The 27,961-nt window shown below is 41.1% G+C and overlaps 1 protein-coding gene across 6 annotated transcripts in view; it reads left to right on the top strand.

Annotated features, from left to right (window-relative positions):
- Nucleotides 1-27,961, top strand: part of CRYL1 (crystallin lambda 1) — a 168,404-nt gene that overhangs the window by 139,005 nt on the left and 1,438 nt on the right. For all 6 annotated transcript variants that reach the window (XM_037527363.2, XM_054701442.1, XM_054701440.1 and 3 more), the window contains 2 exons: nucleotides 2,505-2,699; nucleotides 21,998-22,103. In XM_037527363.2, the coding sequence (XP_037383260.1) occupies nucleotides 2,505-2,699; nucleotides 21,998-22,103 (301 nt within the window). The remainder of the gene's footprint in view (nucleotides 1-2,504; nucleotides 2,700-21,997; nucleotides 22,104-27,961) is intronic.

Genomic DNA, 27,961 nt, shown 5'->3' on the forward strand with positions numbered 1-27,961 from the left:
AGAAAATAAAGCAAGCCTCTGTGTTGGGCCTGCTGAGCTATCACCCTGATCACATGCCCCCAGGCCATTCCCAACTCAACAGCCTTTTCACTGAAGTGAATGGAGAATGCCGCTCTTGTGCCACCCGCCTCAACCTGAGCTCCCGAAAGGCTGCCCAGGCCACAGCACTCCCTTGTGCTTCCTGCAACACAGCCCTGCTCTCCAGCCATCCCAGAGATCATCTTGGAACCTTGAAGAATTTGCCATCCTTTCTCTGTGGTCGTTTTCCCCACTTCTTGAGGGCTCAGTCCTCAGTCTTCCTTATAGACTTTGGCAGCAGATGGCCTGACCTTCCATCTCTGTTGGAAAGAGAATGGCTTTTCAGGAAGCATCTAGTTCTTTAACCTATCTAACAGAGTACTTCTTGTGCTCTCTTTTCCCCTCCACCTTTCCCTCCTTTCATCTTCACTGTGTTAAATTTAAGGGGCATCTGTCATGACTGTTAGAATTCTTCACTGGGTCTCTCAGGACCCAGGAAGTCCCTACCTTTTTTCCTCATTCCACTGGACTTTTGGGTCTCTCAGCCCTGGAGCTAAAAGTGGGCATGGCTCTCAGCACTTAGGTGGTGCAGACAAGATTTCAGAGTGGGTTTGATAGACTATAGCCAGGAAAAGGACATGTCTCAGGACTGAGGAACTCTGGCAAGAATAGCTTCCATCTAAGCCCAAAACAGCTGGAGGCTCTTTTCTGGTAGCTTGGGTCTATGTACACAGAAGTGTGAAAACTTTATGTTAGGAAATACAGGGCAGAACTACAAAGGGCCTGCACCTGTAGTTAGCTATGTGTTTTTCATAGTGGGTGGTGAGCTATCACTGCAGGTTTTTAGGAAGATGCCATGACCAGGGTCCTGCTACTAATTTAAAAAATGTTTTAACTGTGTTAAATACACATAACATTTGCTATCTTACCCATTTTTTAAGTGTACAGCCCAGTGTTACTTAGTCCATCGACATTTTTGTTCAGCCTTCATCATTATCCATCTCTGGAACTCTTTACCTTGTAAAGCTGAAACTGTCCCCATTCAGCAACTATTCCCCACTCCCAGGCCCTGGCAACCACCATTGTCCTTTCTGTTGCGATGGATTTGACAGCTCCTGTCTTATAAAGACTCCCCTTGAAACAGCAGGGGAATAAGTCTCGATGGAAGGCTGCTGAGGACAAGTACCACACTAGGCCGGAAGTGATGAACTTAGCTAAGCTCCTGGCAGTGGGAATGGGTATTTTGAGAGGTGTGGATTGTAACCCATGGGACTTTTGCCATGAAGGAAAGTGGGGGAGGGGGGGAGGTGAAGGAGAGACATGGTACTGAATTTGGGAATGTGACTGTGATCTCATCAAGATGGGATTGTTGAGGAGAAAAGCATTTCTCTCTACCCTATTAGGTTCATGGCTGAGACAGCCTCTAAATAAAGGACAGATAAACAGGAGGAAAAAGCTAATTTACTTTCATGCACATGGAGTCCCATGAATACAAAGTGGAAGATTTATTTACTTTCTAGACAAAGATTCAGTAAATTTCTGAGGAACTGACAACTGAAAGGAACTGTCAGTTATATGCTAGTTTAGTGAGCTCAGCCTAGCTAATAATACAGGCCCTTACAGACCTTACCTCTCCTGGTAGAGTGCCTGTCACACGGAAGATTACTTCCCGAGACAGACAGAGACAGTACATTTCCTGCTTCAGCTGTTTCTCAAGTAACTCACTTTCATCATAATCAGTAAAATCATGCATTGCCTAACTATGGGAGAACACTCTGAGAAATGTCATTACGCAATTTTGTCATTGTGTAAATGCAACACTAGCAGTGACTTTGTACTCTTCAGGCCCTGTATGAACAAAAAGACGCAAAATTTAATCAAGCACAAGTGAATATGATGCTATCAAGAGAGGAGGTAAACATGGGACAAGTGAGGCGGCTGCTGGTGTCACATGCCACACTGTCAGGGGCTAAGATGTCACTGAGCAGTAGGGGTTTCAGGACTACCATCTTATATATATTCTGTTGTTGATAGAAATGTGCCATTTATGCAAAATTAATGGGCAACTGTAAATCCGAGACATTCTGCAGGCGAAGGGGAGGGAAAGGGATCAAAACAGGAGGGAAGAGCATGAGGGACTATGGTGATATTTCACAGGTGGATTGGTGGTAGGAAGTTTATGAGGACTACATCTGAGAGGAGAAAGCATACATTGTACAGAAATGACCAGTGACATAAAACATCTATATAAAGAAATGTGTCAGTGATGATTTTCTTCAAAAAATTGTATGTTCAATTTCCCTCTTTGTCTCCTTTGTGAATTACTTTATTTCTCAAGTTTATGATTTGGTACCAAGTCTTATGGGGCCTTTCCCAAGATAAATCAACCCATAGGACAGTTCGAGATAGGGGAACCAAGTCTGTAGAGCAGCACTCCAAACTTCAGAGCCACCTTCTTGATTTCCCTTTTGTCTCCCTCTTCTTAGGTGAACCCACCATATTACTTGCCGTTGGTTGAGCTGGTCCCTCACCCAGAGACATCTCCTGAAACAATGGACAGAACCCATGCCCTGATGCGGAAAATTGGACAGTCCCCAGTCCGGCTCATGAAGGAGGTGGATGGCTTCGCTCTGAATCGCCTACAGTATGCAGTCATCGCAGAGGCCTGGAGGCTGGTGGAGGTACGTGGAGGCTCCCACTCTCTGGTCTGTGCAGAAGGCGAGGTGGTTCCCGGGTGCACCATGGGGTGGCAGGTGGTGCTCGAGTTCTTGCCCCATTCTGGAGATGGATGGCAATGACAATATTTTCTCTCAAGTGCAGTCAAAAGGCAACCAAAACAAAATGTTATGCAGTAACTCATGGTATAGTCCGAGATTCCCCTAGTACAATCATTTGATTCCAGACTTGATAGATAGGCTTCCTGTGTCCCACCTATTCATGTCATCACCACATAAGCCACACAGATTTTCTGTGTGACACACTCCTTTTACCGAGTCTCAGAACTGTCCCCCCATGTTATAATTAAGCAAGAAGGAAAAAAAGCAAACTTACGTCTTTTAAAGAAGCCCAACTTATTTCTAGAGCTTGAGGGAGAAGCAATGGATAACCCTAAACTTGTCTAACATATAAATAGGAAGACTTATCCTATAATTAAAAGATTTTACATGTGATTTTAAAAATCACCTTGTTCCTGCCTACATTTGTGCTTGGGATCTGGTACTTGACAGGGGGAATGTCAGAGCAGGACTTGCAGTGAGTGAGGGTCTTTCCAGGCAACCAAGAGGAGAACAGAACTCAGCTGAATTGTTTTTCCCTAGAATGGGTCAGTAGCTCCTTGTCTGAATACCCAACGGTACCTGCCCTTCCTACTCGATGGGAATGTGGAGTGGCCTGTGGCTCAGCTTCCTTGAGCAGCATTAATACCCCAGCAGTTCTAGGTTCAGCAGTGTGCCTGGGTCCATGACCCACCCACTTCTTGTTAGGATTTGGCCACAGCCCGTCAGGTTCATCCTGTGACCTGCTGCTGTGAGTATTTGACTTGCAGTAGCTGCAATTTTGCATCCTCACTCTTGAAATCCACTTAATTATCCTGCATCTTCAAGACACAGTGCTGGAATTCCCACTGTTAAGTTTGCACTTCAGATTTCTTAGTAATTATAAAATGCTTTTGAATACCAGTCAGTGGTAGAATATTTTTTAAAAATATTGAACTAACATGCTCTACCAGAGATCTAGTTAATGTATTTCCATTTGTCTAGAGTTGGGGGACTATTTAATAGACCACAAAAAAAAAAATTCAATTTTGCATTGAAACATTGTGGAAGGTTTTAAGCTGTTTTAACTTTTATGTTTAAGGTGTCTTAGTGCCCCTACAGAGATTAAAAAAAAAAAAAAACCCAGTTAAATTTTGCTTTCTCCAATCTGACTCAAAGAGAAATTTAGAGATGATGGGGTAACAGAATTGGGTGGGAGGCATATACAAAGAATTCTCTGTTTTTTTTTTTTTTTTTTTAATTTATTTATACAAGCACTGGGTACAGTCAGAATTATGGGAGGGTGAGAATTCACCAGAGCCAGAGCGGGGAGCAGAATAGGCAGAGTGATGAAGTACACTGCTGAGGGGAGCAGCGGGTGGCAGGAGAGGTCAGTCGTGCCATGTGGGACCCTCGCCAGTGGCCGGGGATCAAACCGGCGCTGCAGAAGCTGTGGGCAGCTTTGCAGCCCAGGGCTCAACCACTGCGTCACCAGAGTAGACCCAGAATTCTGTTTTGACCACAAAGTGAAACTGGCTGCAGTTTAGAAGCTGCAGGCTGGGTAGAGCCATGGAGATTAATAGTGTTGCCTTTGCTGGGTGAATAAGGAGGGCCTGTTGGCATTTGGCTGCACTGGAGGGTTCTTGTTGGTTCACTGTCCATCCTGCTTTTGATCATCTGTCACCAGAGGCTAATGATAGGGTGAGTGTGATCATGGCTTGGGCTGGCACGAATGTTCTCACTCCTGATTTCCAGGGATGACATACCTCTGAGAAAGTGAGTCTTGGCATTGACTGCTATGGGCTGCATGTGCCTGGAGTCCCCATAAGGAACTGAGTGCTAAAATCCAGCAGGGTACACTTTTAATGTGAGAATATGAGAAGAGGCTACACAAATGAGAAGGTATGTTCACAGAAATGTGAACAGAACCCAGAAAATTGTCTTTGGTGGAAGTTTAGAAGATAATTCACTTAAAGGTGATCTGTAGATAGTAAGAATCTAGGCACATCTGGAAACTCTTCAGGCGGAGTTGGGGTGTGATGGGAATCAAGCTCTACTCTGGGGACTTAGGAGGGTGAGGGGGCAGGTGAGTGTTTCAGATCTGGGGACTGGGCTCACAGAGAGGGTGTATGGAGGAGGGCGGTATTGCCATGGCTTCACTTGCATTCACAACCACTGCCCAGGGGCAGCTCCTCTTTGGCCTCCTGGATCCTGGACACACTAGTGCGCTGAATGTGTACCTCCTCCTGAAGCAGCTGCCTTCTAGGGTTAGAGGGGCTGCTGAGCTAGGCCTCTGCCATCACAGAGGCCCTATTTTTCTTCAGTTCTGGGCAGGCTTGGAGAAATCCAGCTGCAGGGTGCCTCCCCTTAGCACACAGCCACATTCTCTGCACTGTACCCCAACAGAACTACAGAAGGTACATTTTCCCTAAACCTCACTGCCCTTAGGAATAGGAGATCGATATTTCTGCCCATTGGATAGATTGTTTTAAGGATGCTTGACTTTAATGGATGAATTTCTTGAAAAAGACTGCTGTGTGTGGTCTGTTTTTGCCTCAGATGTTGTGAGGCGCAGGTTAGGACGCCTCTCCAGAGCCCAGCCTCCATGTGAGCAGCCTGTGTGCGTGCACCCAGCCATGGCCCGCGCTGGCTTCAGTGACACCCCTTTGACTCACAAGTTCAGTACCAGTTCAACTTGAATTGTTATTTTTGAGTATTCCAAGTTTACTTCAAAAGAGTTTTGGGCCCCTTTAATATAAAAAGGAGCTGGATTGCCGAAGTCTTACACTAAAATTTATATATTTTTATACATTTTAACTTCAGAAAATCCAGAGATCTTCAAGAGTTTTCCTTTCCAAGACATTCTCTTTCCAGGGTGGGTCTCAAATGTGAATGGCAGCACCTACTCCTCAGCCTTGACTGCAGTGAATAAGATGCGCTAAGCCTGCCTGCTTTGTCCTATCTGGGACTCACCCCTGGTGTCCTGGTTCATTATTGTCTGGATTGACAAAGCAAGATGAAATTTGGTAGGGTCTTTTCTCTTTGACTCAAGCTTAGTCTGGTGTGATTTCAAGGGAGGGAAGGTACAAGGTGACTCTGTTCCAGAGTGTGAAGAGTTTTGTGCAGACAAGACTTGGCTCTGTTCTGGCTACCGGGTGCTGGGTCAACTCAAGGATGGAGGAATGCTGCTCCCTGCCAAATCTAATCCATGTGTGACTGTCCCAGGGATGGATCCCCAAGTTGGGGTATAAGCCAGGTGGTATGGAGAGGGTCACTTGCACCCTGCATGGCAGTGTCCTGTTATGGGTGTTGAAGGAACAAAAGGAAGCTGCTTTGTGGCTCACTGACTCTGTAGATGTGGAGAAATGCACTGATTGATTTCTCCATGTTTAAACAGTCCTGCGATCATGGAACAAATCCCACTTGGTTGTAGGGTTTTAGAGGTTACTGGACTTGATTTGCTTATATTTTGTTCATAGTTTTTGCATCTAAGTTCAGAAGAGATGTTTGTTTGTAGTTTTCTTATATAATATATATATATTATTTATATACATAACATACATGCTATCTTTGTTTGATGCTGATATCAAGCAAATACTACATAGGTATCAAGATAGTAACAGATAAATAAGTTGGTACATTTCCCCTTCTCTGTTTTCTGGAAGAGATTATATAAAATTTCCCCAGTGAAACCACCCGAGCCTGGAGAGTTCTTATTCAGGAACTTAAAAATTAGGAAGTCACCTTTGTTAATGGTTATCTGTTTCATTTTGGTTAAGTTTTGGTGGCTTGTGGTTTTAGAGCAATTGGTTCCATTTGTTCTATTGAATTTGAAGTTGTTGAATTTATGAGATTAAAGTTGCTGATAAGACTCCCTTATCTTTTTAATGCCTGTCCTGGCATTAATGACAGCCCTGGTTTTGTTCCTGATACTGAATATTTGTGTGTGCTCTTTTTACCTTTGTCATTCTTGTTAAAGGTCTATCAATTTTACTAGGTTTTGAAGAAACAACATTTTTCAATTGATTTTCTCTATGGTTTTCCTGTTTTGGAAGGAATATTTTAATTCTTACTGTTAAGCAGAAAAGAGAAATTTTAAGAAATGTTGGGATGGGGAGTTGTGGGAGAGGAGGCTCCATGCCAGGGGTGCTGGTTGTAGGGTTGGGAGCTACGCTGTGGGCATCATTTCTAGGTCAGAAAGAGAAATGTGGGGGAAAGACACTTTACCACCTCCTAGACTATGACATTCTGTCTTGTTTTCGCCTGTTCCCACGCAGCCCTGTGAGCTCTGCAAGTAAGTGCTATCTGAAAGAAGGCAGACCCCAGGTATCCGAGGGAGTAAGGGAGCCAGGGTCTTTCTGGCCTCACAGATGCTCACTCTATCCCTTCCTTGCAGAATGGCCTCAGAATTGGAAATGCCAGACAGACATATCTCACTACAATCTTGTAGCCTAAGATTAGGTCACTAGGTGACAGGATCCTGTGGGCCAGGAATGTGAGTTCAAGTCCGTATTCTTAAGCTAATGAGAACAAAGGGAAGTGGTGTCTTGATGATAAGTTTCTGCCCACGCACTAGCTGAGCTTACAGGCCCATGAATTTTTTGCCCAGCCAGGGCAGGTGGAGGTGAGCACAGTGAATCATGGAGCCACCAGCAAATTCTCAGTCTGGAGGAATGTTAGGGTAATGAGTTTTCGAAATTGCTTATCTCAGGTTTTATCTGTGCTTCTGAGAGAGGTAATCACTAAGCTGGATTGCTGTTCCCTGGGTCCAAGCTATAGAAATTCACTTCTTGTCCTTCTGTTAGGGAGGGTGTAGTATGTAGATTTGGACAGGCTTCTTTTAAGATTCCAGAACACTGTCATAGAGCTTTATTTCAGACATGAATGACAACTTTTACAAGGAATTGTTTTTATTAAAAGTGTATCATTTAGTAAAAGTAACATGAAGTTTTTTTACAATAAACTCTTTCAAGTGTTCTGTTGAGTGTAGTTGATGGGAGTATAACAGGAAATAGGAATTAGCACAGCAAGCCCTAGGCATCATCAACTCATCAGTAACTTCAGTTTGTACATATTTCAAAGCTTACAAAGTATTTCCTATCCTGTGACTTTCAGATTGTTCAATCTTAAAATCAAAAGAAGCACATTGTTGCTTTTGCCTTTACAAATTAAAACTCTCGCCCAAAAAGTTAAGTGGTTTGGTCCCCATCCCACAGCCTAGTAGGGACCCTGGCCCATGCCTGCGCTCTGCTTCAGTGTGTGCTTTAGTAGGAGGGGATGGCAGTGGGCCTGTTTCTGATGTGGTCACGATGAGGAATGGATGAAGTTATATGTGTGAAGGCCTAGTTTTATTAGCAGCATTCTTTCTTCCTTAATGGGACATTAGATACTAATTTAACTTTCAATCAGTAGACTCTTCAGTGTCAGTGAGATAGAGGATATAGTCCACCCTCTATTTTTGTCTTTTCTCCTTCCTTTTTTTTGTGTCTCTATAATTCTGTTTCTGCCTTTCCTTATCTCTGCTCAAGCTCATAATAAATATACAACTCTAACCAGCCTGCTTAATGGAAAGATTCTCATATGGCCACTTCATAGCCATGATTTCTAGTACCAGTTTAATGACAGTGAATACCTCTGGTTATAAAAAAAAAATGGTGTCAAAATCAACTTAAACATTATTTCATTTTCTTAATTAAAACACAAGAACACCAGAACAAATGACAGCTATGTTGTAACTGCTAGAGAATGGGCTGCTATCCCAAATCAAAGCCAGACTTCCCTGTCTCACTGGACTCACTTGGAGATGTGCACGTCCACATGGCATTGTCCATGTCATGCTAGTTACACACTCAGCATCAGCCATACTCATCTAGCCATTTGATTTCCATACAGGGATGCAAATTGCGGGAAGGATTTCCTTTTATTATTCATAGGCTTGTGTGAACAGAAGTGGCTCCTCCTGGGATAGCAGCCCTTTCTGAGCCCACTGTCTGTACCTAAGAGGCTGCACGTGTGTCCTCCCATCTGCAGTGCTGAGAACCAGCAGATCTGTGCAACTCGTTGTTGGTCTTGCATGGTAGGTTAGGTGAACTGGCAACCTGACTCATTATTAATTGCTAGACTTACATTAGAAAGTGCAGAGAGCTCCTTTATGTGTTGGGACATGACTTCAAGGGAGATGAGAGGGGTGAACATATGTTGGGGGGAAAGATGGCCTAAAATGTTTAAAAGTACTGCTATAAATTCTTCCACATTCTGGGGCCTCCCTGATGGCGTAAGGGGTTGAGACATAGCCTGTGAGACTGTCCACAGCCACTGCAGCACAAGTTTGATCCCCAGCTGGCCAGGGAGCAGCCCACATGGCTCAGCAGACCTCTTCTGCCTTGCCTGCTGCTCCTTTTAGCGGTGTACTTCAGTCGATCTGCCTGTTCTGTTCCCCACTCCATCTCTGGTGAGTCCTCTCAGCCCTCACACCTCTGGCCTATACCCCAGCTCTTGTATGCATAAATAAATAGATCTTTAAAGAAAAATTCTTCCACATTCTGATGTCACACAGAGTCAGGAGATGGTTTGATTTTTTATTTCCTCTAATAAACCAATTTTAGCATCTCCTTTTATAAGCCAATGTTAGCATGGGTTCAGTTCTCCAAATTTACATTGATCCCCCATAAGTTTCCTTGTCATTCTTTCAGCCTTCTGAGAAGGAAGCCATCTCACACATTGGCTCCCTCCATGACCCATACTTCTCTGATGGCTTTTCCATAAATATCACCCTGAGTAGGTGCCCTGTGACTGAGTAAGCACCTCACCCGCCAATTATTTAAATGTCTACTGCTAGAAAAAGCAAAACAAAACAAAACAGTGTCATGAGAATGAAAATAAGAAAAAGTAAATCAGGCTAAGTCACTTATTTTGTAGACTCTGGGCTCAAGGAAGGCAACAAAAATCCTGTGGCTCAAGAAACAAGAGAAAACATGTCAAAGCCACCCCTTACAGGCAGCGGAAGGTGGGGTATTGTAGAAGTTTTTCTTTAGAGGGAAGATGTTGGAAGCTCTATGAACTGCTGCAGGCTACAGCTAATCTGGAATATGTCCCATGGGAGAAAAGGCTGAGGCATGAGTAAAACATTACTGTACAGACGCTGGTGACATCTGTGCCCTTGGCAAGAAGAGTCATGTTAAAGACAGCCTGGGACGCCAGGGAGGTTAGGGGAACCAGAAGCCAAGCTTGTCCCCTCCTCTCCCCTACCCTCAGCGGTAGGATTTTCTACATTTTATCCATTTTAAAATTTAACTTGTAAGCTTATTTATTTATTTAGCTAAAGAAATAAATTTAGGGCCTCCCCGGTGGCTCAGCAGTTGAGCGCTGGGTTGTGAAGCTGCCCGCAGCCTCTGCAGCGCCAGTTTGATCCCTGGCTGCTCCCCCAGCCACTGGAGGAGGGTCCCACATAGCGCGCAGACCTGTCCTGCCGCCCGCTGCTCCCCTCAGCAGTGTACTTCTGTCCTTCTACCTGCTCTGCTCCCTGCTCTGGCTCTGGTGAATTCTCTTCACCCTCCCGTGCTTCTGACTGTACCCAGTGCTTGCATAAATCAATCAATCAATCAATCAATCAATCAATCAATCAATCAATCTTAAAAAAAAAGAAAGAAATAAGCTTAAAGTGTCTGAGTGAATTTTGTTACAATTGAAAAGAACTTGCTGGCAGCAGACCTGATAATTTGGCTCCAGAGATTTCTGAGCTACCCTTTCTTCACTCTGCTCAGAGCCTCATGTGCTTGCAGAAATGATGCCATTTTGTTTGCTAGTTTCTTTCCTGGCTTGGAATCAGCTTCTGGTCTCTCCCCTTCACACAGGGCTCTGCAGGAGGGTGCTCCCACCTGCCCAATCCACCATGCCCCATCTGTCTTTTTGTTACTCAGCAAGTCAAAATTTACCCAGAAAAACTATCTAAGATGCTTTTCTGCCCTCTCTGATTATACCTCCTGACAGTGCACACCACTGATGGGTAATTATTAGGCCGAGGAAACCACCTCCCAGTCCTCTGCACCTGGAGCTCACTCACCTTTCTACCTCACTTCCATCCCCAGGTTCATGGTCCCTGTGTCCACCTGGCCTCTGTCTTTTTGCCTTCCAAAGGAATACAGTTGTCTGTGGTCAGCTTATCTGTGGTAGCAGATTGATCACCACCAAAGTACCCATAGTCCTTTGCCCTAAACCATTGAACCCTCTCCTTCTTTACTCCCCACTGCCCTTCACTCCCTCTCTAGTAGCCTCAATTCTGCAATCATATTTCTAGGACTTGTTTTCATTTAGTTTTGTCTGTTCCTTTCTTTTGGTTCTCTGTATTCCACACATGAGTAAAATCTCTTGGTACTTGTCTTTCTCCTTCAATATATTTCAGTTAGTGTAATCCCCTCCAGTTCTAGATGTTATCGCAAATGGCAAGAGTTCATCATTTTTCATGGCTATGTGGTATTCCAACAAGGGTGTATACCACATCTTAATGCTCTCCCTCATTGTTGGGCACTTAGGCCGTTTTCAGTTCCTGGCTGTTGTAAATAGTGCTACAGTGAAAATAGGAGATGCATATGTCCCTTTGAATTAGTGTTTTTACATTCTTTGCATACAAATCAAGGAGTGGAATTGCTGGATTATGTGATATATCTATTTTTAATATTTTGAGGGCCTTCCCTGTAGTTTTCCAAGGGGCTGTGCCAGTCTACATTCCCACCAGCAGTGGATGAGGGTTTCTTTTATGCAATGCCCTCACATTGGTTGTTTCTGGGATTTTTGATACGAGCCATTCTCATGGGAGTAAGGGGGTATCTCATTGTGGTCTTGATTTGCATTTCTCTGATGATAAGTGATGTTGAACATTGTTTCAAGTGTCTGTTGGCCATCTGTGTGCCTTCTTTGCAAAAGTGTCCATTTAACTCTTCTGCCTATTTTTAGTGAATCATTTATCTTTTTATTGAGTAGTCTGAGTTCTTTGTAGATCTTGGATATTACCCCATGTCAGATATATGATATGCAAATATTTTCTCCCATTTGGTAGGTGTCTTTTCATTTTAATAATAGTTTCTTTGGTTGTGTAGAAATCTTTTAGTTTCAGGTAGTCCCATTTGTTTATTGTTGCTTTTTTTTCCTTACTGTTTGGAGTTTAGTCTCCAAAGACATAACTGAAACCAACATCATGCAGTATTTTGCCTGTGTTTTCTTTTGTATATTTTATGGTTTGGGGCCTTAGTCCATTTTGAGTTAATATTTGTATATGGTGTGAGAAAGTGGCCTAGTTTCATTTACTACATGTAGCTATCTAATTTTCCCACTACCATTAGTTGAGGGGATTTTCTTTTCTCTGATGTATACTTTTGGCTTCTTTGTTGTAGATGAACTGTGCTTATTAATGTGAGTTTGTTTCTGGAGCCCTAATTCTATTCTATTGGTCTGTGGGTCTGTTTTTAATCTAATTCCATGTAGTTTTGATTACTATAACCTTGTCAACTTTGCTTTGTTTACTCTGGGTCTATTATGGTTCCATATAAAGTTCAGTAATGTTTGTTCTACTTTTTGAATAATTCCATTGAGACTTTGATAAGGATTGCACTGAATCAATATATTACTTTGGGTAAGGTGGACTTTTTTTTTTTTTTATAGAGGCATGTTTTTATTTATTTATTTATTATATTTGTTTGTTTGTTTTGTTTATACATGCACTGGGCACAGTCAGAAGTGCGGGAGGGTGAGAGAACTCACCAGAGCCAGAGCGGGGAGCAGAGCAGGCAGAAGGACTGAAGTACACTGCTGAGGGGAGCAGCGGGTGGCAGGAGAGGTCTGCGCACCATGTGGGATCCTCCTCCAGTGGCCGGGGAGCAGCCGGGGATCGAACCGGCGCCGCAGAGGCCGCGGGCAGCCTCGCAACCCAGCGCTCAACCGCTGCGCCACCGGGGAGGCCCAAGGTGGACATTTTAACAATGAGAATTCTTCCAATTTTTGAGTATGGAATATCTTTCCATTTTCTTATGTATTCTTTCTTTTAGCAGTGTCTTATAGTTCTTGTTGAATAGGTCTTTTGCAATTTGATTTCCTGTACAGCTTTTTGTTACCTGCTTGCTCTAGCTGGAACTCCTAATACTATTGTGAAAAATAGTAGTGAGTGTGGGCATCCTTATTATCCTGATCTTAGAGGAAAGACTTTCAGTTTTTCACCATTGAGTAATAAGCTAGCTGTAGATTTGTTGTATATAGCCTTTATGTTGAGGTATGTTACTATCTCCATTTTACTAAGGGTTTATATCAATGGGTGATGAGTCTTGTCAAATGTCTTCTCTGCATCTGTTAATATAATCATGATTTTTATATTTCCTATTGAAATAAAGGAATTTGCTACTGCCATTTTTTTCTTTAGTTTTCTGGTTCTATGTATCTTTAGTCAATTTTTTTTGTGTGGATTTTCTTCATGTTGATATAGATAAGAGTGCTCATTTCACCATTTCTTATAGGGGAGCTCTAGTGTTTGCAAATTTCTTCAGGTTTTGTTTCTCTTGGAATGCCTTTATTTCTCCCTTGTATGTAAAAGAGGGTCTTGCAGACTATGGTATTCTTGGTTGGCAGTTTTTATCTTTTGAGTGTTTTTGAATACATCATACCCTTCTCTTTTTGCCTGTAGAGTTTCTGGAGAGAAATTTGCAGTAATATTTATGAGAATACCTTTATAACTTACCTGCTTTCCCCTGCTACCTGCCTTAAATATTGTTTCTTTGTTTCACAATTATGTGTCTCAGGGTAGATCTCATTGTATTTAAATTACCAGGTGTTCTTTAACTTCATGTATTTAACTCCTTTCCCTATGTGGGGAGTTTTCCTCTGTTATTTCCTTGAATAGGCTATCTGTCCACCCCCTTTCTCTTTCTTATCTTGACTTTCTTAATGCTTTCAGATGTTTCTCAAATTGCATCTGAAGGTTACTGCTTCAATTCTCCACTTGGCCTATTTACTCTAAGCTCTCTCTAGAGTTCTTGTTCTCATTTATTGAGCTATTAATCTCCTGAATTTCTGTTTTTTTTTTTCCTTAAAGCTTCAATTTTACTTTCTGTTCATTGATTTTATTTCTAAGCTCGTTAATTTTTTCCTGAACTTTGTTATATCTCTTTGATTAACTTTATTGAGATCTCTTGTATTCCTTTAACTTGTCTTTTGGATTTTTTCCTATCTCTTTCAGTTACTTTGTTATAGCAGTTCTGAACTTTATCTGATAGTAAGATATAATCTTCATCATTTTGTGTTTGGATCCTGGAGAGTTGTTCTTACCTTGTAATATTCTCTCTTGAGGTCTATTATTACAATATTTTTTGTCTGCTCATTTTGGTACTTGATGTCTCCCTGTTTTATTATTATTTTAAATAACTTTAGCAGTAACTTGGGACATTAAAGTATCTCATAGGTGGTGCTGTGCTTTTGTTTGATTTTATTTATTTATTTATTTATTTATTCATTTAGGCCTTTGCTGACTTCTGTAGCTACTCAGATATTTCTTGTAGCTGTTAAGTTAGCAGGTAGTAGAGGAGCTTAAAAGGATATAGATATTTGTGTGGATGAGTTGGGTTAGAGCTAGCTCATGTTTGCAGTACTCCTGATACCCTTCCTGTCTGGGATTTGGGATAAGAGACTCAGGTGTCCCTGTGCTCTCACTGTGTCATTCCCAGGGGCTGCTGAAGAAGAGTGCAGATCAGAAGCCTTCTCAATTATTTTCTTTACTGGGACCCCAACCTATGTAGACCACACCAGCTTCTCCAAAAGGTTTTTACCTCCTTCAAAGGTGTGTGGCTTCATATATACTCCAGGGCTCATGGCTGAGCCAATGGCTCTGCATGGTGTCCCCTACTCTAGACCACAACTCCCAGGTTCCTCTCTTCACACCCCTCCTTTTCTTTTTTTTTTTAAAGATTTATTTATTTTTATACAAGAGCTGGGGTACAGGCCAGAGACGCGGGAGGGTGAGAGGATTCACCAGAGACAGAGCAGGGCACAGAACAGTCAGACTGATGAAATACACTGCTGAGGGGAGCAGCAGGCTCACAGGAGAGGTCTGCCGCACCATGTGGGATTCTCGCAGGCCAACCGGGATCGAACCTTCACTGCAGAGGCTGTGGACGGCTTCACAGTGCGGCGCTCAACCCATTGCACCACCAGGGAGGCCCTCCCCTCCTTCTCTGTGTAGTGAATCTTCACAATGTCAAACCTGTTGAAGTCTGCACTGGTCCTGCTATCCAAGTAATAATTCTACTCCTCTTTGTGGGACTGTCTCCTCTAACATTGTCCCTTTGGCTCACTACTGCAAGAGCCACAGCCAGTGGAGATAGAAATATGCCGTTGCCTCTGCTGGAGGCTACCATATCTGTACCCCTTGGCAGATCCTGCTCCTTCATGTGCCAGGGCCTGCCACATCAGGGTTGTTGGCAGGTCCTGCTCTAATGTTCACTATGGTCTCCAGGGCCTACTTCTCTTTATTTTTCAGGTTAAGACCTTTCTTTTTCTGTCAGACTCTACAGTACTGTTATCTTTCCTCCCTGAAATCATTGTTGTAAGCATAGCATTATAAGAACAAACACACTAGGCCTGAAGAGTTCTGGAACATTCCTTATATCAGGACAAATTCTTTCCTCTTTTTCCCTTTCATTTTTTATTTTGTTTCCATTTAAAAACTCTATTTTAAAAAATATTCAAAGGAAGAAAATATCATTTGTATGTCCTCTACCCTAAGTCAAACTGCTTTTATTTTGTCTGCATTCTTTTCTAGTCTCTGTCAAGAATACTTTTCTCAAATTTTCATTTTTAATGAAAACTTTGTGATATTTCATTTTGTTGATCTTATTTTAAAATCTAATCTTCCCATGTTGTGATTGTCTTAAGCATATTTCAAGTTTTCTTTCTGTTAAGGCCACTTTATGGTCTCAATGAGCCTCTGAATACCTAGTCTCCTTTTCTGGAGTCTTCTCATAGAATAAATTCCCAACACGCGAGTGCTCTTCAGAGAGGAGCAACATTTTTATTTTTTGATGGATGTAGTCAAAGTGCCTTTAGAGGCTTCAACCCACTTATGCTGCTGTGTGTGGGCTTATTCCCAGCAGCCTTACCAGAAGGATCCCCTTGTACTTCTCCTTTCCTTTACCCTGAGTCTCTGGACAATGGGTGTTTTATGGGGATGATTCAGTGTCTTGTTGCATCAGTTAAATGTGTTCAATCAGCTCTTATACAATTTAGCAAAATTTGCCTGAGTCATTCTACAGGAATGTTTGTGCTTGCTTCCAAGAAAACTTGTAGGTATTGGCAAGAGGTCAGATATCTCACAAACTGACCACAGCCTTTGAGTAACAGTGAGCACTAGTTAGAAGTCTTCTCTTTTTACTTATGAAAATCTTGCAGTGGCTTCACCTTTTCCCTGGAAGGTAGCATGGGTGAGGATAGAGAGACCAGTCATTTTTCACTCTTGTTTTAGAGTCACTTTCATCATATTGATGTAGAAGAAGTGCTTGGCAAAGAGTTTAGAAGTTTAAAAGTTTAGAAACTTTTTGAGTATATTTCCATGGAGGGAACCAACTCATCTATATAGTGATTTTCTCATGAGAAAAACTATGAATCATTGTGATCATTCTTAATTTAAACTTTAAAACCTATATTACTCTCTGTACCACTTGCATGGATTCTGATGTGTGTTTCTAAAAAAGAGAATACAGTGTTCCTCACTCATACTTGATTTATTTATATATCATTATTTCCATTCAGCCCATCTTTGAACATCTTTGGAGATTGTGAACTTACAAGTGTAGAAATAATTCACTATGAATAAGGAGTACTGACTTCTCATCTTTTTTTTTTTTCTTCTCATTTTTAGAAACACGATGATTCATGATTCTCCTTGGCCTCTGACTGTGGTGATAAGAACCAAATCCAGTACTTTATCATGCTCTAATATGTTGCATATCATCATCTGATATCTACCTAAGATAAAAAATTTTCTGACTCCTATTCTCAGTTAAAGACATGCATTGAGGCCCAAACAAGTCTGCATGTGAGGGGACAGAGAGTTCTATATGACCTACTCCACATTCCTGTGTAGCACATCTTTGTTCCTGAATGGGGCTCAAAGTTAAAGGAGTATTTGCATAAGAAAAACTTGAAACTTCAGGATCAAGTTTGGTGAAAAGTAGAACAAAACATAATAGAAAACCACAGATGGGAATTAGAAAATGAGAACTAGACAAGGAAAGCTGGCATGGTGAAATATGAGAAAGACAAGTGAAAATGAAGAAATGCAAAAATGTGTGAATTGAATAAGAAAATTAGATATGAGAATGGATGATTAGAGAAAAGGAAAAATAAGTCTGTGTAACTGGCAATCAGTAGAGGAAAGGATCACAAGGGATTTACTTATCAAATATTGCATCTCTAAGCTTTGCCAGACTGGCCCCCACCACTTCTGTTCTCCTCCTCCTGTGTCTGTTGGCAGGGCCAGACCAAGTACCACTGCATCCATTTGTCCTTTGATTATTGCTAATTATTACATGTGTTTTCTCTTCCGGCCCCACCAAATACTAGATCCTTGATAACTGAGAGTGAGGACCACACTTTGAACTTATGCTCTATCTCTTGTAAATATGTGCTTCAATGAACTAGAGTCCCTCACTCTTTCAGTCAAACACAGGTTAGAACATATATTTGTGTGTGTGCATGTGCGCATGTGTGTATATATATATGTATATGTGCATATATATATATGTATTCTATCCATCTCTCTATATATTCTATTCATCTCCAAAGATGTTTTATATATAAATAATCTATTTGTTATGTCTCTGGTGGAATCCTGATAATGCTATTTAAAGTTTGAATCACAGTAACTAAGTGCATTATTACCTTTCTTGCTCCTTACTTGCTCCTTACTCATGGACAACAGTCTTGTGCCCCCCCCTCCATAAACTGGACTTAACTCCTAACATATCAGCTAGGTATGAGGTATGTGCCCAAACCATGAGTGTATGTTGGTTGATTGTTGTCTCAGATTTTAATTAAAGGAAGTAGAAGCAGAAAGATTTTCACTAAAGGGGATTCTGACTTGGCTCTCCTCACCTAGTGATTTTTTTGGACATGATGCAAACCAGGTTTTGAACTAACAGTGATCATAGTATACTTTCTTCTATTTGAATTTTAGGGGAATTTTTAACCACCTGGGACTTTTTTTGTGTTACTTGAGGATTTCACCATGAGGTAGAAAAGAGAGTACTGATAGTATACTGGCAAATGTAATTGAACCACAGAAACACTGAAGTGGCATAAAGTTTCAGTTTTTAGGCAAGTGTGCAGTATAACATGTATTTCCAAGGAATCATTGATCAGATCAGTATGTTCATCTCAAGCCTTTGTTTCTGCCTTTTATACCACCAAGATTATTTGTTCTAATTATCATTGATAATATTACCATTTGGGTCATGGGTGTCATGTAGGCACTGAGTGAAATGGAGCTCAACAGCAAAACTCAGCAACTTGAACTTCAAAATCCTAAATATGAACCTTTAGTTAAGTGCTGAGTGCTTCAGAGTCAATGTTAATGCTTGCTCCAGTTATGTGAAATCCTGAGTAAGCAAGCATCTCAACTGAGTTAGTTAGGACTATTGTTTTTTCTAGATTTAGCTTCCTGCTAAAGAGTCATGCTTTGAGAATCCTTCAGAAAATCTAAATGTAGCAAAAAGGATTTAGGAAGAGAAGATATTAAACTTTTTCTTTTTTCTAACTAGTGAATAAATAATAACTGAAAAAATAGGCAACCCTTCTATTGATGAAACAGGAAAGGGCAGAGAACATTTGGGAATTAGAAGAAAGTGTGGTTCCTCCACAACCTGATGATGTAGTGTGGAGAATCCACTTAAGGCTTTATTTAATCAGGGTCACTATTGGCTCCCAGAATACTTGCAAATCAAAAACTGACTGCTCTTGGATGACTCCCATTTTGAATGCTTTGAAATCCATTATAGTCCACTCTAAAAGTACTAAAGTCAATTTCAGAAGAAAAGAGCCAAGGCACATCACATTGCAATTATAGTATGGTTCTGTTTTTGTATATTTCACAGTTTCTATGCTAGCATAAAAACTTCAGGCTGTTTGACTTGCACATTAAAGATGAGAGACAGTCCGCAGGGCACATACCTGGCCGCCTTTCAGAGCATTGTGGAGCCCACAGGTTATAGGAATACCACAGCAAAGGCCTTTAGAGAAAAACAAAGCCCACCTTCTTGCACTGGGAACTTGCTGGAGAGGGAGAGGAAGGTGGGGATACACTGTGGTTGGACAATCAGTATTTAAATCATTCCGGGCATTGCCATGGGCCTCTGTGTTCACTTCCTTCCTGTTGTTGCCCCCTTCCTGCTTACAGCTACACTGTCAGAAGTGAAAAGAGCTGACACTTGTCAGTAATTGAGTGATTGAATAAATTCGTTCACTCTCATTTGCAGTCCAAATGAACTCATGGTAGAATGATTAGAACTAATAGGAAACCCAGTGAGATACCACTGAAATTTACCAGGTTTGCACAACTCTGGAAGTCTGATACCACCAAGTTTGGAGAGGATGCAGAACAGTGGGAACGTGTGCTCTCCTCGAGGCAGTGAACACGGACACTACTCTGGGAAGTAGCTTAGCATTATCTAAAAAAGTTGAAGATACGCCTGCTCTAGAACAGCAGTTCTGCTCCTACCCGTGTGCCCCAGGAGTCCTAGACAGGAGAGCTCCCATTACAGTAACTACAGAGTAGAAACAGCCCAGATGTTTGTGGGCACTGGGATGGATAAGTAAATTGCAGTTTTTATGTAGCCAAACTGCTGCACACCAGATAGGTGAATTTTAAAAGCGTAAGTTTGAGTGAAGCAAGTAAAGCACAAAAGAATGCACAGTTTGTTTCAATCTTAAACATATCTGTTGTAATAGACAAGATATGGAGACAACCTAATTGTGCTTATCAACAGATGAGTGGATATAGAAGATGTGGCATATATACACAATGTAATACTACTCACTTATTAAACAGATGAAATCCTGATCTTTGCAACAACCTGGGTGGATCTTGAAGGATTATGCTAAGTGAAGTAAGTCAGAAAGAGAAAGATAAAGACAATATGATTTCACCCATATGAAGCAAAGCAAATGAACAAACAAAACAAAAACAATCCCTTAGATTCCGAGAACAAAATGGTGGTTACCAAAAGGAAAAGGATTGGGGGTGGTATGAACAGGTAGAGTGGTCAATTGGTAGGTGGTAGGTGGTAACTAGTCAGCCGAGTCATGTATGTTTACCTCAATTAAGACAGAAAAGTGAGAAAAAGGCAAAAAGCAAACTGTTGTTTAGGAATATAAACATACATGGAAAATCTTGAAAGTAAAGACTTTTGATAGGAAAGTCAGGATGTTTACCTCTGGGAAGAAAAGGAGATACAATTGGGCAGACAGGCAAGGGGGTGGTTCTGGGGCTTGATTTGTAGTTATTGTCTAAGCTGTATGTGTATTCTTTGTGCACAATTTTGTATGTTTATCTGTCACTAGATGGAAAATGTTTCTTTCACATGGAATTTCTCAGTAACAGCTAAATCATTCTTATCCTTTGTAGGTGGTTCTGTTTCTTTCTTAGTGCTTAGATGCCATCCCTTTCCCAGGCTGCCGCCTCCCTGCACCACAGGTGGTCTAAACACCCACACACACCTGAGATGCCAGGTGTTTTACCCCTGAGCAGCTGGTGGTGGTAGAGGGTAACTTCCTCTTTCCCATGCAACCTCTTGAGTGACTTTGAAGTCTGGAAAGTAGAGAAGTCACTTGGGGCCCAAAGAAAGGGAGAACCAGCAGGGGGAGCTCTAATGTCCAATACCTAAGGGACAATCTGGCCCAGTCTTCCCAGGGCTGCCTGTAAGCTAGAGGGGCATTTCCCTGTCAGCTAAAGGACCAAGGTGAAATTCTCATCCCCCATACGCTTCCCTTCCCCCTCCTCCCCACATAACCTCTCAAATAGGGCTATAGACTTCCCTTCCAAGGTAAAACAGGATTTTCCCTGTAACTGTAACCCCAAGTAAAGAAGCAGTGTAGGGTAGGCCACTTGTCAGCCTGTTCCTAGCAGCTGAATAGATGTGCCCTGGGTGTGGGGCAGAGCTGAGATTGCCACAGCAAAGGGCTTCATTGGAGACCCAGGATTCTAGTAAACTAGGGCCCACAGGGGCCAGGGCCCAGCAAGAAACCACTGGAAGAGGCATCAGCCACACAGCCATACTTAGTGGCCTCTTGATGGTGGTGAATTTCATGTCTGTCCTCACAATTCTCTATTTACGCCAGAAATCCTTTAGGAAGCAACTGCAAATTTCACAGTAATTCTGCTAGCTTGACCAGTGAAGATTTAGGGGGAAATATACTGCTTCCACCACTTGCCTTTTGAGCAGGAGGCCAAGGTGAAAATATCCTCAGATAGTGTCCATGGGCAGTATGGCTCAGTCATGCCCATGTTTAGTGTGTACCCCTATGCATCCCTAAAGCAACATGGGGTAGAGGCTGCATGCTAAACTGACAGGTGGCCAATTGGACCTCTATGCGTAATGCCTAACAACCTGCCTTTTTCTTTACAATTCACATATGCAGGAGATTCTAGGGCCCCACCTTTACAAATAAACACAATTCATCAAAGAAGATAATTTTTCTACAAACACATTAAAAGCTGAACAAGGCCAGGCTTGCCAATGGGCAAAACCCAGAGAATAACCTTCCAGTTCTTTTGATGGCTGCAGTCTTGCTCCCCCTAATATTAGGCAAACATGAAAAATCCTGCTTGCCCCTTTCCTCCAATACACCATTCTTACCTTTTCCCTATCTTTTCATCATCACCCCCTTCTCAAAAGCTTTAATGGTACATAGGTTATAGGATAGAGAAGGACGATGGAGGGGCATGGTAAGGAAAGGAATTTGCTTCAATCCTGGGTTGATTACAGCTAGAGAAAAAGTGAATTGGTGTTTGACCATTTCATAGAATATTCTCTTTAGGATCCATTTACATATACATATGCAAAATTCAGTGAAGATCCTATTATACTGCTTTAGAGAGTATTTTGGAAACCTGCTTCCAAGAAGTTAGGATGAAAATGATGGTAATGAAATCTTGTTTCCAGAGAACTCATATGCTGTTCATTTTCTTCACTTAGGAAGGAATAGTGTCTCCAACTGACCTTGACCTTGTCATGTCAGGTGGCCTGGGCATGCGGTATGCTTTCATCGGACCCCTGGAAACCATGCACCTCAATGCAGAAGGTACACTTTGTTCTGTTTGGGCTAAGGTGGGAATTCTGCATTGGTTAGTGTTTTCATTAGGTTTGTAAATAGTCAAATTTTGCCTTCTCTTATAACAGAATAGAAACAATATCTTGTGTAGCACACAGTGGCAGCCCCGGTAATACAGAGACAGGGCCTGGGATGGGCTGTTGTGATGCACCAGATCACCTTATACCACCTGAGATGTGGCTCCACAGGGAGTCATGTGCAGGGCCCCATGTGGCAAAGGACACTCAGTTGAGAAACAGAAGAGAGAGATGGGGTAACATGACAGAAACTACTGTAAGTCTGCCAGCCTATAGAAGATGAAGTTGTATTTTCTTGAGGAAGATGATGAAATTATTTACAGAGGCAAGAAAAAAAGACAGGATTGGGGAAGTGACCACATGAGCCTCAGCTGAACATATCTTCTGCTTAAATATGACTAGTTCTAAGTGTGATTTGCTGAGCTATAGGTTTTGTTCCAGAAGTCTAGGGATTCACAAAGGAGGTATCTCTGAGTAGAAGGGCAGCTCACAGAGCTTGCCAGCCCAGGCATTTACTCTGGAAACAACTTCAAAGGACCTAGAGGATGAAGGTATGAACCCATGACCTGCTGACTCTGAAAGAAAGAGGAATATAAAAGAAAGAAAATAACTTGAGATGGGTGAGAAGCTTCCAAGAATGAAACTCTGTCAACCAGTTTTTAAGCAATTCAAAAATAAGACAGCATTTGAATAACAAGCAGTAAAACTCATACCAAATTCCAAAAAAAAGTGTGTAAAAATTGGGAAAATGCCACCTCTATTTTGTTACTGCTGGCTATTTCTTGGTATTGAAACTATAAATAACTTTTTTTTTGTCTTGTTATACATTTCTATAATTATTAGCATTATTTTAATAACCATATTATTAATTTGTAAAACATTTGTAGAAAGAGTAAAAGAACATTGTATTCTGCTCCAGAGTCTACATCTAACAAAAATATTGAGAAATTGGAGTTTTTCCAGCAGAAGGTAACCAGAGTAGTGTGTGTATGTGTCTGTCTGACCTTGCCTTTTATGGACTGAAAGATTGGAAATGACAGGCTGACAAGATTGGGCTCAAGATGGGGTAGGAATAACTTTCTCATAACTGGAGCTGCATCACAGAGGGCAGTGCCGTGAGGGGTAGTTGGACACCCATGGCTGATTGCCCACCTTTGGGACCACTAGGTATTGTGAGGAGACGCCTATGGTGAAGGTGAAGCTGGAAGTTGAGGAAGTTGACCTCTGAGAGACTGTTAACTTAGATTTCATAATTTATGATATTGGGAGTAATAGTTCAGTCAGTTTTTCACCATAGTAATTAATGAAATAAAATTTCCACTACCATTCAAGGCAGTTTTGCTGGTTGTATTCTCGTACTCAGCAGGTGCTCATGTGCTTCCTGGAATGGCCTGGTCCCGTACGCTGTGCAAATGTGATATAATAGCTGACTTGGTTCTTCTTTAAAATTCAGCCTTGTCAAAAGCTGTTGAAGGGAGAGGGGAATTCTAGCACTAGCATTTACTTTTGTGGAAAGATAACCATTGAACATGGAGGATAATATAAAAAATAGACCCTTGTAAAAGTACTACAAGAATTTTAAAGTATTATTAAAATATGGAATAATTTCAAATGTTATTCAACTAGAACCAAAATGTGATTAACATATTTAAGCATCTGGAATGTATATACACACTGCTTGATAACCACTGTGCTTTTCTTTATCTTTCAGTTTTTCCTTGAGAAAAATGAAATTATTCAGGTATCATGAGAAATCAATAGGGAGAGAACTGAGAACAGCTTTGACTCTCAAACAAATAGAAACAGAAGCCAATGAAATGAGAAACCCAAGAATCAAATGTGTGGCAGACAGGAAGGAGGCTCATAACAATTTTTCAAACAAAGCAGATATGATAAGAAAACCTAATTGACTTAATATGATAATGGTGGACGGATGTAGTTTTCAACTTCTGAACATTCCAAAGACCACAGTTAGACAGTGATGTGATCTGTCTTGGAACCAGTGAAATGTTCAGTATTCCTCACAATGTCCCCTAGAATATATCAAGTTTGGAGTTGGGAGAATTCATTTTCTCTGATACTGTTTTCAGAAAGCTAGCATTTCAGGTTATTAGTCTCAAAAGCTACCGTTTATCTAGAAGTGGCAAAAGTACTTTTAGGATTTATTTTTAATATAATAAAATAGCACCTCTAATAAAATAGGAGGCCAGCTTGCTTACCTCACCTTTTGGCTAATCTAGTTGATGGAGCCTGTTTGGCCAGGTCTCTACCTGACTTACAAGTTAATAACCTTATGCAAGTTACGTAAGCTCAGGGCACGTCAAGCTTCCCCATCTGCAAAATGGGAATATCAACAGGAACTACCTCACAAGAGCAGTTTGAGAATTAAAACAGGTCAACTATTTAGCTTGGTGCTGATATATTAAATTCTTAATAAATATTATAGTCAGTTTTCTCTCATTTATTAAATTTACTATTCCTCCAAGTTAGTTTCTATTCTCCCAGAATGATCCACAGGTGCATGAGAGAAAAATACAGAATAAATACAGAGTTGGACATTTTTGCTATGGAATAACAAAATATCCAAAGCAGAACTGTTTGCTTTGTTTCTTTGCCAGGCTCTTAGACTACTAGATTAGTAAAGAAAACACCCTGGCTTAGAGCTGGCAGTTTCTTGGGCACCTCCTGAGTTTAGTTCTGAGAAAGACTATGTGTCAGAATCTAACAGACTTTAGCAATCAAAATAATTGCATCACAAAATTCTCTGCTTTATGAAGATGATTGTCTTTTTTTTTTTAGAGATGTTTGCTTGGTGGGTTAGCTTCATTTTTGTGAGGAGCTATGTGTACACTGGAAACTGCTGAGCTGATAGGATTAGAACTCTGATGAATTAAGAGGCCCTGGGTCTGCCTCTGTCCCCACTAGCCCTTTCTGACCTCAGGCGAGGCCTCCCTTGGGGGAGAATTAGATAATGTCTCTCTGTGCTTTGGGGCCTTTTTGATCTTTCTTAATAAGTTCTGTGAAACCCTGTCTCTTAAAAGCTAGTGAATTCACGTAGGTGTGGGTTCATATACTATGTGAAAACCACACTCCTCTACTGTTGTAACAATTAGGGCTCTCCAAGAAACCCAATCCCCAGCCCAGGGGTGACAGTGGGGCCATGTGCCTCTGGCTTGCTCTACACATGCAGACAGATGGGAATGCCCACTGCCTATCCATCTATCATGGCTCAGCTGAATGTTCCAGAAAGCATACTGTCTCACCTTCAGGGACTCACTACTGAGGATTTCCAAGTTACGAATCAGTAAAATAAGCTAAATTTAATCTCATGAGAATCATTTTTTTTTCCTGCAGTTTTTCTTGCTCATGTAAACATTTCTTTGTTAAAGTCTCCTAAAAAGCTATGCTTTCCAAGAGTTTGGAAAGTATATTGTTGAGCGAAGCAAAGAACATTGAAAACATTGAAGAAAAATAGATCATTTCATAGAAATATAGGGGATTAAAAGGTCAAGTGATTTTTTCCTTTACATTTCCAATGAAATTGTTTTTCTAGAATATTTATCATTCAATTCTCCTTTCATAATATAAAGAAGCCAAAATTATTGTTGGAAACAAGATAAAATCCTCCTTTTATACTTTTTGAATGGACAGGGAGATGTTGCAAATAACAGCAGTAATAAACTTACTGGGACATTATAAATAATGAGGCACAATGCATATTTGACTGTAAGTCGCTGTTCTGAGCAAATGGCAAAGCTTTCCTCTGGGTCTGGGCTCCTTTCTCTGCAGGATTCGGGGAGGGTCTCTGCAGAAACTTCCGGTGTTGATTCCTTAGCATCACGGCAAACAACAGGGCTGTTTATCCCAAATATCTGAGTTCATGCTATAAAAAAAGTAAGACTGAAATTTTAATTGGCTTCCTTGAACAAAATGGGGGGAGATTATGAATTGTAAATAGTTTTGCCATATTTGATTCTATTTTGAAGAATAAATTCTGTTTTAAAACTACAAATGTAGTTAGATAAGGAAAAAAAGTTCTAGAAGGTTGCTGGGAGATTCAAGTGACTTCACAGGGGCTGTGAATGAGGAACATTTGTTCAAAAATTGTGAAGTCATGTGGACATGAAGCATAAATTGAATTGAATCCGTGCCTTGTTTCTGCTCCTGTAGGAAAGGGAGATGGAATTGGCTCCTGAGAGGATGGCTATTGAATTTTTGTTTTCTCTACAAATGGGTGAATACGTAGCTAAGTGAATCTACCCATTTTCTTCTCATTTAATATTTTTCCAAATTATTTGATTCTTGTGTCTGCCCCACCCCAAAAAGGAATAAAATATATTGTGTCCAGATTTTATCACTTTTAGTGGTCCTGCTCCTTCTACTGCTGCTGCTCCAGCTGAGGAGAAGAAAGTAGAGGCAAAGAAAGAAGAATCTGAGGAGTCTGATGATGACATGGGCTTTGGTCTTTTTGACTAAAGGTCTTTTGTAACATGTTCAATAAAAATTTGAACTCTTAAAAAAATAGTTTGAATAAATGAACAGATAAAGTCAAGTAAATATTTGATTTCGGAAAGGAAATAAATATATAGGTTGTTTTGTGTTCTAAACCATCTAAGATAATCAGCCAGTGTTAGAACATTTAGGGAGCCTTCCAGTATTCTGAATTGTTGAGTTATACTTACGTTAAATGAATGGAAATTCCATTTTTAAAGGAGAGAGTGTCCACCACTTAATTGCAGGTGCTAATATTGGAAAAATTGGTATAGTTGAAATTTTTCATCCTTCAAAATACTCTCTCTACTAAAGATAGAGTGGATGTAGTTTTAGAACATGGAAAAAGTGGAAAATGATGAGACAAATAAAATGGAAATCTAGTGAGTTTAGGCTTTCGCATCAGTGAAGGTCAATCAAAACTAAATCCCAAAGAAGCTGTTTGACTTCTTATGCTTATCTAGTGGTGATCATTTTTATCTTAAATTAATCATAGTTTCTGTGGCCTACCTGAGAGCCAGCCTCTGGGATCTCTGCAAATTCTGCAGCTTCATTATTATCTTCTTAGCCTGACTGACCAATTATTGAGTCGTCCTTGTTTTAAAAGATATTGGAAATATGTTAAGGGTAGCTCAGCCCACATCCTCTGAAGGGCCAGGACTTAGATGACTCCTCTTCTGTGTACTTAGCTGCTTCTGATCTGACTTGTCTCAGGCACATGCCTGCACTGGCCCAGCCTCAGCTGCCTCCTGCTTGCTGGATGGCGAGAATGTGGGCTGCAGAGCAATGCGGGTCTAGGCAGGCCCTCCTCGTGTACAGAGAGCAGATGCTGCTTGACCTGTGTTTCCCTCTCTATGCTTGTCTGATTGTAAAAGAATATCTTCACTTCAACCACTCATACCCCTCAACTATTTTTAAGTTATCATGCTTACCCCTCCCTTCTCCCTGTGGCTAAGCCTCTTCATGTGTTTGTCCACTAAAATCCTAGGACTCGATCTTAAGATCCAAAAAATGTATTGGATTCCCAAAGACTTGGATGCAGCATATGCGATAGGGCTTGGGGATGGCTGGGCTTGATTCCACTCACCAAAACTTAAGCAAGTAGATACTCCAAGCTTACCTCTAAGATAAATACAATTTGCATTAAATTATCTGCCTGCCTTGGAGACTCCTCAAAAAGTGGTAACTAGAATTCATGGATTAAGAATGAAATGGGAAGCCAATTTGGTTGAGTTTTGATATCTTTGGTTCTTAAAAAATTATTCAAGCCATTTAGACAAGTACCCATTGACATGCATTGCTGAAGGAGACATTTTTGGT

Source organism: Talpa occidentalis, unplaced genomic scaffold (assembly GCF_014898055.3).
Source record: "Talpa occidentalis isolate TD23 unplaced genomic scaffold, MPIMG_talOcc4v2.1 talOcc4.5, whole genome shotgun sequence".
Lineage (NCBI taxonomy): Eukaryota > Metazoa > Chordata > Mammalia > Eulipotyphla > Talpidae > Talpa > Talpa occidentalis.